Source organism: Sinocyclocheilus anshuiensis, unplaced genomic scaffold, assembly GCF_001515605.1.
Source record: "Sinocyclocheilus anshuiensis isolate Anshui unplaced genomic scaffold, SAMN03320099.WGS_v1.1 scaffold741, whole genome shotgun sequence".
NCBI lineage: Eukaryota > Metazoa > Chordata > Actinopteri > Cypriniformes > Cyprinidae > Sinocyclocheilus > Sinocyclocheilus anshuiensis.
This window is the reverse complement of record NW_015539867.1, coordinates 491,759-504,759: the sequence shown is the minus strand read 5'-3', so window position 1 is coordinate 504,759 and position 13,001 is coordinate 491,759. Positions and strand designations below refer to the sequence as shown.

The 13,001-nt window shown below is 35.2% G+C and overlaps 2 protein-coding genes across 2 annotated transcripts in view; both read left to right on the top strand.

The window, feature by feature from the left end:
* Positions 1 to 7,439: 7,439 nt before the first annotated feature.
* Positions 7,440 to 11,743, top strand: LOC107685010 (broad-complex core protein). Its single transcript, XM_016481429.1, has 6 exons — positions 7,440 to 7,530; positions 8,222 to 8,332; positions 8,418 to 8,481; positions 8,615 to 8,682; positions 8,793 to 8,866; positions 11,213 to 11,743. Exons 1-6 carry the CDS (start codon positions 7,521 to 7,523, stop codon positions 11,621 to 11,623), a joined length of 738 nt encoding a protein of 245 aa, XP_016336915.1. The 5' UTR covers positions 7,440 to 7,520; the 3' UTR covers positions 11,624 to 11,743.
* Positions 11,744 to 12,391: 648 nt separating this feature from the next.
* Positions 12,392 to 13,001, top strand: part of timm10b (translocase of inner mitochondrial membrane 10 homolog B (yeast)) — a 2,955-nt gene continuing 2,345 nt past the window's right edge. The window contains exons 1-2 of the mRNA XM_016481430.1: positions 12,392 to 12,631; positions 12,733 to 12,828. Of these exons, the coding sequence (XP_016336916.1) occupies positions 12,605 to 12,631; positions 12,733 to 12,828 (123 nt within the window). The 5' untranslated portion in view covers positions 12,392 to 12,604. The remainder of the gene's footprint in view (positions 12,632 to 12,732; positions 12,829 to 13,001) is intronic.

The following is a 13,001-nucleotide window of genomic DNA, read 5'->3' as shown; positions in this document are numbered from 1 at the left end:
ACACTGTTTGGCCTAAAGGAGTAAAACCAATATGTAAGTTACAAATTGTAACTGTAAATTAAACATTTTTTGCAGTTGGTTTGATACAAGGGTGATACAATGGGAAGTCGTGGCCTAATGTGTGCACTTTGGATGGGTTAAATGCAGAGCACTAATTCCGAGTATGGGTCACCATACTTGGCCACACGTCATGTCACTTTCACTTTTCACTTTCATACCTTAATGTGAATTTGCACTCATTCGCGACTCGTATGATAACTATATGAGACAAAAGCTCATTCAGGGGCATTTTTCCCCCAATCTAGAATCGTAAGGGCTTTATTGTAACCATGCATCATGCTTGCCACCAAATAATTGCATGAAATGTAATAAGATGACTTACATAGTTCTGGGGCAAATAAGTTAGTTAATTGTGATATTTTTTTGCCATTATTTTCCCATTAAAATTAGCAAGTTAAATCGACAGCCCTTATACGTTAAAGCTAATCGTGTCTATCAAAACTTGGCTGTTAAAACTCTAACTAAATACTTTTGGAGAACATAGACACAATCTTTACCTGTTTATTGATGACTGAAAGACATCAGGCCCGGGATTATCAGACAGTAAAAGGCGAGTGCAGTCGTTTACAGTGTGTTTACACTGCAAAACAAACTCTCTCCTTGCCATCTTCACTCTCTAATGCAAACTGGATGCTCCGACTTGCCGTAGATTCCTCGTAGCCATGAGAGGCGTGTCCATGTAGATGAGCAAATAAATCTGCATCTTAAGTGGCGTGAGGCGTTAACATAACGTCGGTCGGCGTGTGGCGTTATTTTAACGCGTGGTGGCGTCTGCCGTTAACTTATCGCCTAACGGCGCTTATTTAACGTTATGAAAACGGCGTTTTAATATTGATACGGCGGTGAAAAGCGTGCGAATTCTGACCCATTGGCTTTCCATAGGTGAGCAAGCTAGTGAAACGTTGCACGCGCAAAAGAGAAAGTCTGCACACATCCAAAAACGTATTTTAAATGCAAAATTGATTTTCGTGCGCTCAAAATACTTTCTTCTTTGCGAGACAAACATTTTCTCCACAAAACTCAGTTCGCGCGCGTGCAAAACGCACTTTTGCGCGCTCAAAATATGATCTTTTGCGTGCAGAATTGTGGCAGAATTGTAATCCCATAGGGGGAGGGCAGCGACCCCCCTAAAGATAATTTGATCTATTTACGAACTTACTTTACGAAGAAAACTATTTGTTAAAACAACCAAAACATTAACAACAACACTGAAATATGAGCGCGCGGTTTATCTGTCAGATGCGCATGAAAGTTGCATGTGTTGAGCTACTATAACAAACACGGATGTTTTCTTTCAGAATCATCATTGGCTGGTAGAAAGAAAAATGGGTTGCATAAAAGTTGTTACTTAAATAATTATGGGGGTGAAAAATATTAACGAATTTAACGCACCAGACCTGTCCGTTATCATACATTCATGTAGTTGTTGCCAAACGTGATGCAGGACGACTGAGTGCGTCATAAAGCCTAGAATACAGTTAGCCTATATCAGTCTATAATTTCAGATATGAGAGCAAATAATACAATCAGAGAGCCATCCATAAAGACAGTCGCTTGTTTCATTTCTGAATAAATTAACCATTTGTAAGAATCGTTTGAATGAATGACTTAAGACGGTCGCACACCGGACGAGAAGCACAGAGCCGCGCCGCGTCTAGAACAACTCGTACAACAAATACAACCTGACGTAGCTGGACGCCACAGACAGAAGCCGAATGGCACTACCGGTGTGCGTACACTCATAGAAAATAATGTGTTAGAATTTTAAAGAAGTGGCTTGAAGCAACGCGGCACATACGCTTCTCATCCGGTGTGCTACCGCCTTTAGAGTAGGCCTACGGTTTCTTTCTTTTTTTTTTTTATTATTTAATTTTCTGTATTTGATTGTGCTTTTGTATGTTGAAACAACATATTTCAGGGTTTGTAACAGCATCAAGAGTCATCAAGGACATTCTTTAACTCTAACTTAATGTTGTTAAACTGAATATAGGCCTAGGCTACAAAGCAAACTGTTAGCTGAAATAACCACAAAATAAAAAGCAACACTGAAATACCAGCGTGCGGTTTATCTGTCAATTATATCTATTGGTTGAAAGTTGTGTTAGCTAGCTGTCAGATTTCTTTCAGAATCCTCATCGGTCCAATTCGATTAATATTAAAGGGGTCATATGACGTTGCTAAAAATAACATCATGTTGTGTATTTGGTGTTACGCAATGTGTTTATGCGGTTTAAGGTTAAAAAAAACATATTATTTTCCACATAATGTACATTATTGTTGCTCCTCTAACGAGGCATTTGTTGCATCCAGTGGGGACATAATTACTGATTATAATGACTTATACTGTGTTTTTACGCATTGCGTTGTGTATCGCGCAGTGTAAACATAAAACCATGTCTGCATTTGTGATCGGAGAAATGACAAACAACAAGCGCTACTCTACACTGTTTAAAACTCGCGTTTGAATCATCAGTGGCAAATTCTTTAAATATAAAAAATTTACTTACAGGCTAAGTAATGAAATAATATAATATAATATAATATAATATAAAATTACCTATGACCCATGTAGGGTCACAGGAATGCTATACATTATTTAATGTATGTATTTATTTATTTAAATTGTGTATATTGTATTACGTAAATGTAATATTTCTTTATATATTTAATTGTCCCTGCCATAATGATCACTGCTGAAGAAATTAGGAGCTCATGGAGCACTGATGCTATTGGGACAACAGAATTTGGTCACTTTCTAACCAGCACATTCCAGCCAAATGCCACTATGACCACCCTACAACCCAGACACACCAGCCATCCTACTCCTCACACTGGCAGCTCTTCTGCTCCACCTGTTAGAAATGCATCTACATTACATGCAGGCAACTCTTACACAGTTAAACTGTGTACAGCTCCAGATCCTGCTACAAGAAGAAAAGCATTTACCTCTGTTATAACAAAGAAAAACATCACCGCCACTGATACAACACCAAAAGGTACAACACACAAACACACAAATGAGTCTTCTGAAAGTCAACATGAAATCAAAACTGACCATAAATTCCTTTTAATGCACACACTCCTGGAATATTATTCCATAGGGAAAACATGTTTGTAATCTTTTATAAAAACGTAAAAACTTCTCTACTGAAACAAATGTCCTTTTATGTGAAGCCACATGCGAGGTGCCGAGGTCTGCTGGTCAGAGACGGGTGCTTTCGAAACACTGCTTCACAAAGCTTTGAAACATTAAAAAAATATATTTTGTAGCTTGTATTAATCTCGTTAAGTTACATGATTCCATCAACTGAGGCTTAATTATGTTAGCTTCAAACCACCGATCAGAGTTCTAACATTTCAAAATCCATGAATTTCAGAACCCATGAACGAGTGTCTAATGGTTTTAACTGAGGGTCCGCTTTATAATGTAGATTTATTTTTAATTAACTTAATTAATTTTAATACTTGTGTGTGTATAATACAAAAAGAAGAACACAAATATTCTTCTATTTGTATTATCCACCACGTACAAGTATTATTTAATTCCTTCTAATTAACCTATTTGCCAAGCCCTGGCAACAACAAGCACTAGCTACACATTAATAAAAGAACACACACATTTTACAGAACCTTGATATTTTATGTTATTTAATAATTTGTACATTACGTTTAATAAATTACGCTTTTATTAAAACAACTGGTTTGTAATAAATAAATTTTTGTTGCGTTTACACAGATTTGACCACCAGGTGCCGCCAGTGTTTTGAGCGCTTCGAAACAGTGAATCGTTTTGCGAAGTAAATGATTCAGAGATTCGAAAAGCTTTGTTTCCCCTTTCACTATTTTTGGTAATGTTTTTTGTTACAAGTAATTGCATCTTTCTAAATGTAGTCTGTGAAAACCGGAATACACTGAAATGGTATGGCAATAATAGCTAGCACATAAAGAGACGGTTTATCTTTGGGATAACAAAATAATGATCTTTAAAAAAGCATCATATGACCCCTTTAAGAATCTTGATGTATTAGGTTATAACTGAAATGTGCTCATTGAATATTGTTTTAGTCCATTTCATGTCTCATATTAAGGATTTAAAGTTTTAAAAGAAACGATTTTAAAGAAATTCAATACACAACATAAAGTAATCTGACATGTTTAACTGTAACTTCCAGTGCCATTTCCAATACTAAAAAAATTACCCCCCGAAAGGTTGACTTTTGATCTTGTTTTTCTTTCAGCCTCAAAAAGCTCAGCATATATCGCTGTCCCATTTGTGTTACTGTTGCTCGTGTTGATTGTGCTTCTATACAGAAAACACCAGAACCAAAAAAAAAGTGAGACACACCAAAATCAGCAGCACTTCCTCTGTCCTTTTACGTAATCACATCCTACACATTTCCAGTCCATTTATCTACATTTGTCCTTTTTCTTTTCAGAATGGATATGCCGCCTCCATTCAAACCTCCCCCACCACCAGTGAAATACACATCAGTGAGGAACCATGATGTCCCTATGACTGATATTCTAGTGTGAATGTATCATGCTCTTGAGAACCCACAAACCGTGGGCCACAAATATGCTGACAGGACGATTTTTCCCTAAAGGCCTCACCCAGAAATGAAAATTGTTTCATGAATTACTCATCCTCATGAAGTTTCTTTCATCTTCAAAACACAAATTAAGATATTTTTAATGAAAGCTGAGAGATTTCTGTCCTTCCATTGAAAGTCCACGCAACCAATAATTTGATGCTTCAAAAAGTTCATGAAGGCATTGTAAATGTAACCCATATGAATCACCCGGTTTAATTCAGGCCTTCTGAAAAGGCGCTCACTTTATATGAAGTTTTATTCACAATAAAACATCGATCAGTACATAAAGAACATAAAATATATTATGTTTATATGTTTATCATTTTCATTTTGGGGTGAATTTTTAAAGTACTTTTTAATTATTTTCTCTGTATTTCTAAATAGGATGTATGTAAAATTTGTTACTCTTAGAAATAATTTGGGTTTGTTCTTTTTCGGTAATTTTGCTTAATTATGCTTTACAGACATTAAATATATTATCAAAAATCTTGTGTTTTAATTAGCACGCAAACTACTCCTACATCATAACTATGTAAAAAAAAATTCCCTGAAATGTGTGAATTTACAAAAAAAACAAAAGTGTGTGAGGGTGGGAGGAGGTGGGGTCAAAACCCGGGTAAATTCCAGAAATATGAAATATGACTAGGCCTAAGGTAAATAAATTTAGAGTTTAATAATAATTTGTATTATTATGATTATTTAAAATAATAATAATATGTTCAATAGATGAGACACTTATTGCAAAATTTGTTTATTAATTCCATTACAATACAACAACAAAGAAAATATAGTGAGTGCTATTACTATCAGATAGCTTTGCAATAAAGCCTACATGCTAACACTGACCTCCTGTTGTGGCTGCATGTTCTGCTAACAAAGCGAAGGCTATCAGCTGATTGTTTCAGGCCCCATAAAACCTCAGTTTACACCTCAGATTCTCAAGACAAACCAACTGCCAAAACCACATCAGACAGTGACCAACAGAGACTGTATGTATCCATAACCTTATGGGTCTAATCTCCAAATACAAACCCCAGCTCTGGTCACCATTTATTATAACTTGCAATAACAGCACAGCTGGTGGTTGTTTATATGGTGCTTAAAGCAAATTAGGCTGAATTTCTGGTTTTGTTCAGGCTGCTCATACAACATTCGGCATTTTAAAACGCAGTTTACTCCTGAGAACAAGCCTTTATTAAATGTGGGAGAAGATGGGGATGGAAAGGCATTTTTTTTAATTAATGAACAGCGACATACAAATAAAGGTGCTTTACGATGCCATAGAAGAACCTTTTTGTCTAAATGGTTCCAGAAAGAACCTTTAACATCTGAAGAACCTTTCTGTTTCACAAAAGGTTCTTTGTGGCGAAAGAAGGTTCTTCAGATTATAAAAAGGTAAGAAAGAGATGGTTCTTTAAAGAACCTTTGACTGAATGGTTCTTCATGGAACCAAAAATGGTTCTTCTATGGCATCGCTTGAAGAACCTTTTGAAGCACCTTTATTTTTAAGAGTGTATGCCTGATAGAGAGTGAGTGTGTGTGTGTGTTAAGACAGACAGAAAACAAGAGAAAGAGAGAGAGAGAGAGAGAGAGAGAGAGAGATGCTTTTTGTACAGAGTTTTGTGCATTGTGGTTCTTTGCTACAACAGCGACACGTTTATGCAGAGGGACGTTTCCTGCTCTCGCTCTTGTGGTCGGAAATGGAAAATTCAGAAAAAAGGATTGATTGTTTCAGTTGTTAAATCATCTGTATCCTGCACTGTATAATCATGTCTCCAATGTACTATTGTACTTCATGATGTATACAGGTAATTTACCAATAATGTATGAGAAAAATCATCAATTGTGCAAAAAGTGAGCAAAATTCTATTTTCATTTTTATTTGCCTCACAGAATAAAGTACAGTGCGTGAAAGCTTTGTTATACAGAATACAGAACTAGAGTATGAGAAAAATCATCAATTGTGCAAAAAGTGAGCAAAATTCTATTTTCATTTTTATTTGCCAAATACAGTATTTATAAGTACAGTGCGTGAAAGCTTTGTTATACAGAATACAGAACTAGAAAATTAAGATTTGTGTAGTTGTTCTTTTGAAAAGTATCACGTGAATTCCTTTTATTATGAATATTATATAGAACATTTGTGTTCTTTGACATTTTAACAGTATTTTAGTTGTATATTACAGTGTGTAAATTCAAAGGATGATTTGTTTCACAATAAAATTGCGGTTCTACAAAGTATTTGATGTGATGGATGTAACCAAATATTCAAGATCGGGGCAACAATTGTACATTTTTAAGAACTGGTAGCCTAATTGAAAAACCCATAATAGTCAAGTGCTAATCTGAATATTAAATATATTGCTGCCTCTCAGTGTATATGGTAGTTGTGGCCCTGTTTGAGTTATTAGAGTATTAGTGTATTAGAGTTTGCTCACAAGAAATCAATACAAGATAAAAATGTAAAGGCAATATACTTTTTAATAGAGAAAATCGAGATAAACACAACAGATTTGACATATTTCACAAAACACAACAAGGAAACATTTAAATGCAAATTCTTTCCGAAACATTTCACACTTACATTTGAATAAATACAGTGACACAGTAAAAACGAAATGCTTTCGATGTACATCTCAACAACAGAGTGTGGTTCATGACGCTACACAATGCAGACTCCATGTGTTTCTTGTGATGTGAACGTTTGCAACGAATAAGGTAGCCGCCACATTTCCTGTCTGTAACCGAAAACGTCTAAAGACGATAAAAATAGCAGCTACACTGGTGCACTTCTTGCTGAACATGCTCACGTACAGGTGAAAGGTTTTATCAGACAATGCTTTATTGGACATTTGACCCTATTCAATCATGGGGACAGGTAAGAGGAAACATACTGTACTTTATCACTTCTGTATGTGAATGTTTTCTGTTGACGGTATTGTGAAAGCATTGTGTTTCAATGAAAGCTGTTTTGTTGCCTCAGTCAGTAATTCATCATGTTAATGGTTTCTTTCATAATTGTATTTTTGCATGTTTTCTTTACGGTTCTCAGTGATTTTTTGTTCTTAAGGCTTAGAAAAGTGATGGAATGAAATCAAACCCTGACATACAGTATTAAAGCTTCTTTGAATGATACAGTAAATAATCTACACAAAACAATTAGTGAAGTTTATTAATGATATAAATGATAATAATTATATTGGTAGAAATTCTTTCAATTCTTTCAGTGTGATGACGTCTACGGAAACTCAAACAACTTTTCTTAATGATGTCTGTTTATACACTACTTGAGATTCTATCTGACAACAATTTTTATATAAATAAATAAAATGTTAAATTGAAATATTAAAATATTTATTGAAAGAAGAATTAAAAAGGAGTTATAAAATGACGATTGCACCAATTGCCTGATGTTGTTGTTTCAGTTTAGTCAGGCAAAATTAATGGCTAGTATGGAAATGTGGAAATGATTATAAAATATTGTAAATATATCTCTAAATATTAGATAAGATGTAATGGGAAGCTAATTCAATATTCATCCACTTATGACCTGTTAATTCTCTCTTTAGAATGCACAAGTCAATATGTTACTATTGGTCTGACATCGATTGCACTGCTGATATCTGTGTGCTTAAATGTTGCATTCAGTTTATTAAGAAGAAAGGGAAAAAAATATGCAGGTATGCTTCATACATTTGACTTTTAAAGATTATGACAAATCTACAGCTTGAGGTCACAGTTATAGACTATTTGTTTTTTAATCAGCTAATGAAAACATGTTTGAATATGGAGATGAGCCATTACGTCAAGATTCACTTCGGTCTTACAGGTAATTATCAGCATATTGTTTGAATCACACGTTTTATGTGTATTCTCACAAAAAGGTGAAAACATTTAATAATCCTTTTCCATAGAAACAGCCCTTTGAATCATTTAAACACATTTGGTTATGTTTTGGTCAGGTTTGAGGATGATGAGATGGAAAGACAGGAAAATCCGATTTATGGAAATATATGTTTAGAGGCAGGAGGTAGGTCTAGCTCACAAATACAGTAATCCAGTGTGTCTGCTACCTAGAGCTAATAATTATGCTGTTATGATGACATTGCTATTTATTTAATACCTGTTAATTCTGTACAGGACCTTTTGAAATGTCTCCGGAGGTGTGCTATGAACAAATGTCACATGCAGGCACAGCAAAGCAGGGATTAAAGGTATGTTTTCAACAAATTTCATGGAAATTGCTAACATCTGGAGCCATTCAATGCACATTATTAATGTAAAATAATTTTGACATTAATATTTACACTACTTATCTACATTAGACATGAAATATAAAACAATGAGTTTATCCGTTAACCGTAAAAACATGGAATTTTTACCAGCTTAATCAATGATTTTATGAAAAACATGCAATATCCATCCTAACCGATATTCCTGCCCTTATTTATTTATTTATTCATCCATTTATCCATTTATTTGTTTGCTTATTGGTTGGTTCGCTGGCTAGTGTTGGTCATTTGATGGCCAACCATTAACAAATTGCATATTAAACTCGGAACAAAATTGAAACATTTAATATGTGGATTTTATTTTCAGGTTCTCTGTCTTCTCGTATGCAGCAACTATTAAATTATATATATTTTAAAGTAAAATCTGCTGGTTGTTGCATGCGTTGTATAGTATTTCCAACGCACTCAAAATTAGAAAGCGTGCACCTTCATATATCAATCTGTACTGTGTGACGTTTTTCATAATCACTTTAATGGCTTAATGGTTCCAATTTAAGATGTTCACAGAGAAGGGCTGCGTGAGAATGCACACTTGATAACTATTTTAGGTACGCACGCCTACGCATTTTTCAGAAAATAGACACGTGTGTAGAAGCAGGTCTTTTAATGAACGCAGCTGTGGTCACGTTTCTCAGACCACTCTACAGCAGTATTTATGTCAAAAGCTACATTGTTATGCCACATTAATAGCTCTCTAGCTGAACATTCAAGTGCATTGATAGTACTTCTGCAAGATATTGCGCCTTTTTTGTTCACCTAAAGTCACCACCATATCAAAATTGAGATTTTTTTTTTTTAAATTGAATATTGCAGTGTTTATTATAAATTATTAATCCGTGCACATCATTATTATTTTTTTAATTCATGCCCCCTCGTCATGGACCCTTTTCACACACTATGATGAAGCATTTCCAAAGTTATTAACATCGTAAATCTAACAAAGTTTTTATTTTATTTTTTTGCATTTCTTTTCTTTTCTTTTTTTTTTATATACATTTTTAACCATATACTTTGTGTTTTCTTACCTTGGCATACAGTGTTCCCAATACAAAGGATGAGGGAGTGACAGCAAATTTGACATCTTTCTCTCTTTTGACCAACAATATTTTTTTCCTGTTTTGGAAAGTAAGAAATGCTGTCATTGATTTTTTTATTTTGCTATTGGGGCAAATGAGAACACAGCTATTATTTTTTTAATGTATGACCCTGGAAATGTGAAAAGGGTCAATCTTTAATCAAAATCTCTCATGATGTGTTCACCGACATGAAGGGAGGACATTAACATCTTCTCTTCAGTAACATGTCACTCACATTGTAATGACAACAATCCAATCAATTTTCAATGGACAAAATCCTTTATTCATTTCAGACTTTAAAATTTGGTGTTGAGGTTTATGCTGTTTTCCCATCTGGCTCATTTGGAGCAGTTGTTTCTGAAACTGGCATATTTTCTTTCCTAGTTCGGTTTGTTTAGGCATATATGAACATAACAGTCGGTCCAAGATCGCCAGAATGTGGTCAATTGAAAACAAACTGGATTGGTTTTGGTAACAAAGAAATCCAATACAACAAACCAAGCTGTAAAAGAATTAATAATGGGAAATGTATTACATAAAATCAGCAAAATCTGATTTCCTGGGTGAGCACGTTATCACAGTTGAAAACCAAAGAGCACCTATTCATCTTAAAACGTTGTCTAATTGTTCTTCTTTCTATTGATTCCTGCTCTAACTGAGAAATTTTATATATTCTGGAAAGTGTGTGTGTAACGACAGCTACAGATATAGCCTTGATGGATGACGCTATAAGGAACATAAACATTTGCACCGATGAGAGGACAATTTTACGTACATGCGACTCGCATAAACACATTTTTGTATGCTTTGAAATGTTGCCATATGAAAGTGAACTGAACCAAAAAGAAATTGAAACATTGTCATAATTTAGGTCCCTGTTGCGGAACACAGCAAATAATCTACAGGTCTAAAAGCACCTTTAGTCTATTTCAACACGAAAATCGGAGGTGCAAGATATCATATCGCAGATTTGCAGTCTGAGACTTTAAGAAAGCTATACCAGTATTGCACAACTTATTGCGAAATTGTTTTGATGGCCTTTGTTGTGTTGCAATTTAACCTGCAAGCTAAACTGAGGCAAGGTACACTAAGTTAATGTAACATCATGGTTTTTGTTTTTGTTTTTGTTTTTTCATTGCATTGGGCGTGTTACATCATGAAAATACAGTTTAGGTTTGTCATTATCTCACAGGTCCAGCAGGGGGACGTGTCCTATGCCTCTCTGGATCTGACTGCCAATAAAAAGCGTAGGAAGAAGAGAAAATACCAAACACAGACTCACCCTCAGACTCACCAGGCCCAGACACATCCTCAGCCTGCATCCCAGCAGAACTGCATGGACCAGGATGACGAGGCTGATGTCACCCTCCCGTCCCGGAGCAGCAGCCTCATGGTTTCACGTCACAGCATCTACCTCAACAGTCATCAAGTAGCCCTGGAGACAGAAGAGAGGGAGAGGGAGAGAGAAAGAGAAATGGAAATGGAAAGAGAAAGAGAAAGAGATGATAATGGAGAGAGAGAGTTTGAGATGCACAGAAAAGTGCTTGAAGGCTTTGATCACTCCCTCGGTAGATCAAGACAAAGTCTAAAACAGGACAGTTAACAGTTAGAGAGTTACAAAAATAAAAATAAAAATACCTTTAGCGAATTAAAAGAAAAAAACACAGGATACTGTGGGGTGGTGCTGTCAATAGCTGTGACATTTAAAGCTCATCGCTATCCCAAATCATAAGTTCTGTGTGTTCTAAAGCATGCAGAGGAGACCAGCTGATGTTGTGTCCAATCGAGACACATCTAAAGGAGTTTACCACTTTAAATGTGCTTTCTTGTTTCTTGCATTTGAAGGTTGGTCTGTTTGTTGTTGTACTTATAAGAAGAATATATTAACAAATATTTATCTGCTTATTTTTATGCTATATTTTCAGGATAACATATAGGCTATAAATGTATATTTGTGCAAATAAGGTTGACTGATGACTCGAGTCATTTGATGTAGGTATGCACAGAATAATTAGAACAGTTTAATAGCTATTATTTAGAGTTGTTGTAATATTTCTGTGGCTTTGTCTTGATATTAAATGTCTTGGTGACTCTATTTTTGTATCTGTAATTCTTTATTTGAAAGCTTTGAAGAATGTCTAAAGATACAAAAAATGACCACAAAATTGACCAAATATTTAGGCCTACCATAAAAAATTCTCACTTAGCGTTGCTAGAAACGGGTCAGATGAAAAAAAAATAGTGAGAGAGACTGCAAAAGCTTTTTTTACACTCCTTAACCACTTTTGTTAATAAAAATAAAAGAAAAAAAAGAAAGTAAAAAGTCTTCATTCACGCACAGAGACGACAGACAGGAAAAATGCAACACGGCAGACAGTAGCGAGGAGAGGACTTTCTGCACATTTCCGCAGCAACCAATCATGACGTTTGCTCCTGTAGTCACGTGATTGTAAACATGGCTGCGCGCTGTTGAAAGTCATGCGATAACTCTTGGATATCATTCCTTATTTTCATCTTTTTCAATTGTAACTTATTTGCAGTTATATAAACGTTTGTCTTGATATATATTGCCAACAATATTGCCATGGACCCCGCCGGACAGCTACGAAATGTACGTATTACAGCTAGCGCGTGCAATCCTTTTCATGCATATATGAATATGACAAATATTTGATAAAATCATGATTTTATTGTGCTGTTTTTGTGATTTAGTTGCGGGACTTCCTCCTCGTTTACAATCGCATGACGGAAATCTGCTTCCAGCGATGCACAAGCAATTTCAACTACAGAAATCTGACAATGGATGAGGTGAGGCAAATATGATTTACCTATTATTTTAATTTATAAAAACGTTTAAAAAATGCATTAATTGATGTGTTCCTAGGATGTTATATATAGATTTTCGTTATATGCGTGTGTGTGTGTGTGTGTGTGTGTGGTTAGTTGGTTGGTTGGTTGGTTTGTTTGTGTGTGTGTGTGTG

Coding starts and splice junctions, on each gene's coding strand:
- LOC107685010 (XM_016481429.1), top strand. Junction 8,482..8,614: donor GATTCACTTCGGTCTTACAG/GTAATTATCAGC, acceptor TGTTTTGGTCAG/GTTTGAGGATGATGAGATGG. Junction 8,867..11,212: donor CAGCAAAGCAGGGATTAAAG/GTATGTTTTCAA, acceptor ATTATCTCACAG/GTCCAGCAGGGGGACGTGTC.